At 62.9% G+C, this 1,232-nt stretch overlaps 1 protein-coding gene across 1 annotated transcript; it reads left to right on the top strand.

Moving 5' to 3' along the window:
• The first annotated feature begins 302 nt into the window (after window positions 1-302).
• On the top strand, window positions 303-854 carry LOC137149939 (uncharacterized). The gene has a single exon (XM_067543589.1). The coding sequence runs from the start codon at window positions 303-305 to the stop codon at window positions 852-854; it is 552 nt and encodes a 183-aa protein (XP_067399690.1).
• The last annotated feature ends 378 nt before the right edge of the window (window positions 855-1,232 follow it).

The following is a 1,232-nucleotide window of genomic DNA, read 5'->3' as shown; positions in this document are numbered from 1 at the left end:
CGGAGACCCAGACCCAACCACTAAGCCTGCAACTCCCGTGGACCCAGACCCAACCCCTACGTCTGCATTTCCCTTTGACCCAGAGCCAACCCATAAGCCTGCAAACCCAGGGGACCCAGACAAAACCCCTAAGCCTGCAAACACTGGGGACCGAGAGCAAACTCCTAAACGTGCAAACCCCGGGGACACAGACCCAACCCCTAAGCCTGCAAACCCCGGGGACAGAGACCCAACCCCTAAGCCTGTATAGACCCGGGGACCCAGACCCAACCCCTAAGCCTGCAAACCCCGACCCAACCCCTATGCCTGCAAACCCCGGGGACCCAGACCCAACCCCTAAGCCTGCAAACCCCGAGGCTCCTGATCCCACCCCTCAGCCTGCAAACCCCCGGCACCCAGACCCAACCCCTATGCCTGCAAACCCCGGGGACCCAGACCCAACCCCTAAGCCTGCAAACCCCGACCCAACGCCTACGCCTGCGAATCCCGGGGACCCAGACCCAACCCCTAAGCCTGCCAACCCCGACCCAACCCCTAAGCCTGCAAATCCAGGGGACTCTGACCCAACCCCTAAGCCTGCAAACCCCGGGGTCCCAGACCCAACCCCTAAGCTTGCAAACCCCGAGGACCCGGACCCAACCACTACGCCTGCAAACCACCTGCACCCAGACAAAACCCCTATGCCTGCATACCCCGGAGACCCAGACCAAACCACTAAGCCTGCAAACCTCGAGGACACGGACCCCACCACTCAGCCTGCAAACCCCCGGGACCCAGACAAAACCCCTAAGCCGGCAAACCCCGGGGACCGCGACCAAACTCCTGAACGTGCAAACCCCGGGGACCCAGATTAAACCACTAGGCCGGCAAACCCCGCGGACCCAGACCCAACCCCTACGCCTGCAAACCCCGGGGATCGAGACCCAACCCCTAAGCCTGCAATCCCCGTAGTCCCAGACCCAACACCTAAGCCTGCAAACCCCGAGAACCCGGACCCAACCCCTACGCCTGCAAACCCTGGGGATCGAGACCCAACCCCTAAGCCTGCAATCCCCGGAGTCCCAGAGCCAACCCCTAAGTCTCCATACCCCGCGGACCCGGACCCAACCCCTATGCCTGCAAACCCCCGAGACCCAGACCTTAACCCCTACGCCTGCAAACCCCGGGGACCCAGACCCAACCCCTACGCCTGCAATCCCCGGGGACACAGACTCAACCCCAAACCGTGCAAA

This window comes from Emydura macquarii, unplaced genomic scaffold, assembly GCF_026122565.2.
Source record: "Emydura macquarii macquarii isolate MOO-44397 ecotype Brisbane River unplaced genomic scaffold, CSIRO-AGI_Emac_v2 contig_917, whole genome shotgun sequence".
Taxonomy (NCBI): domain Eukaryota; kingdom Metazoa; phylum Chordata; order Testudines; family Chelidae; genus Emydura; species Emydura macquarii.
This window is presented reverse-complemented; position numbering and strand designations above follow the sequence as displayed.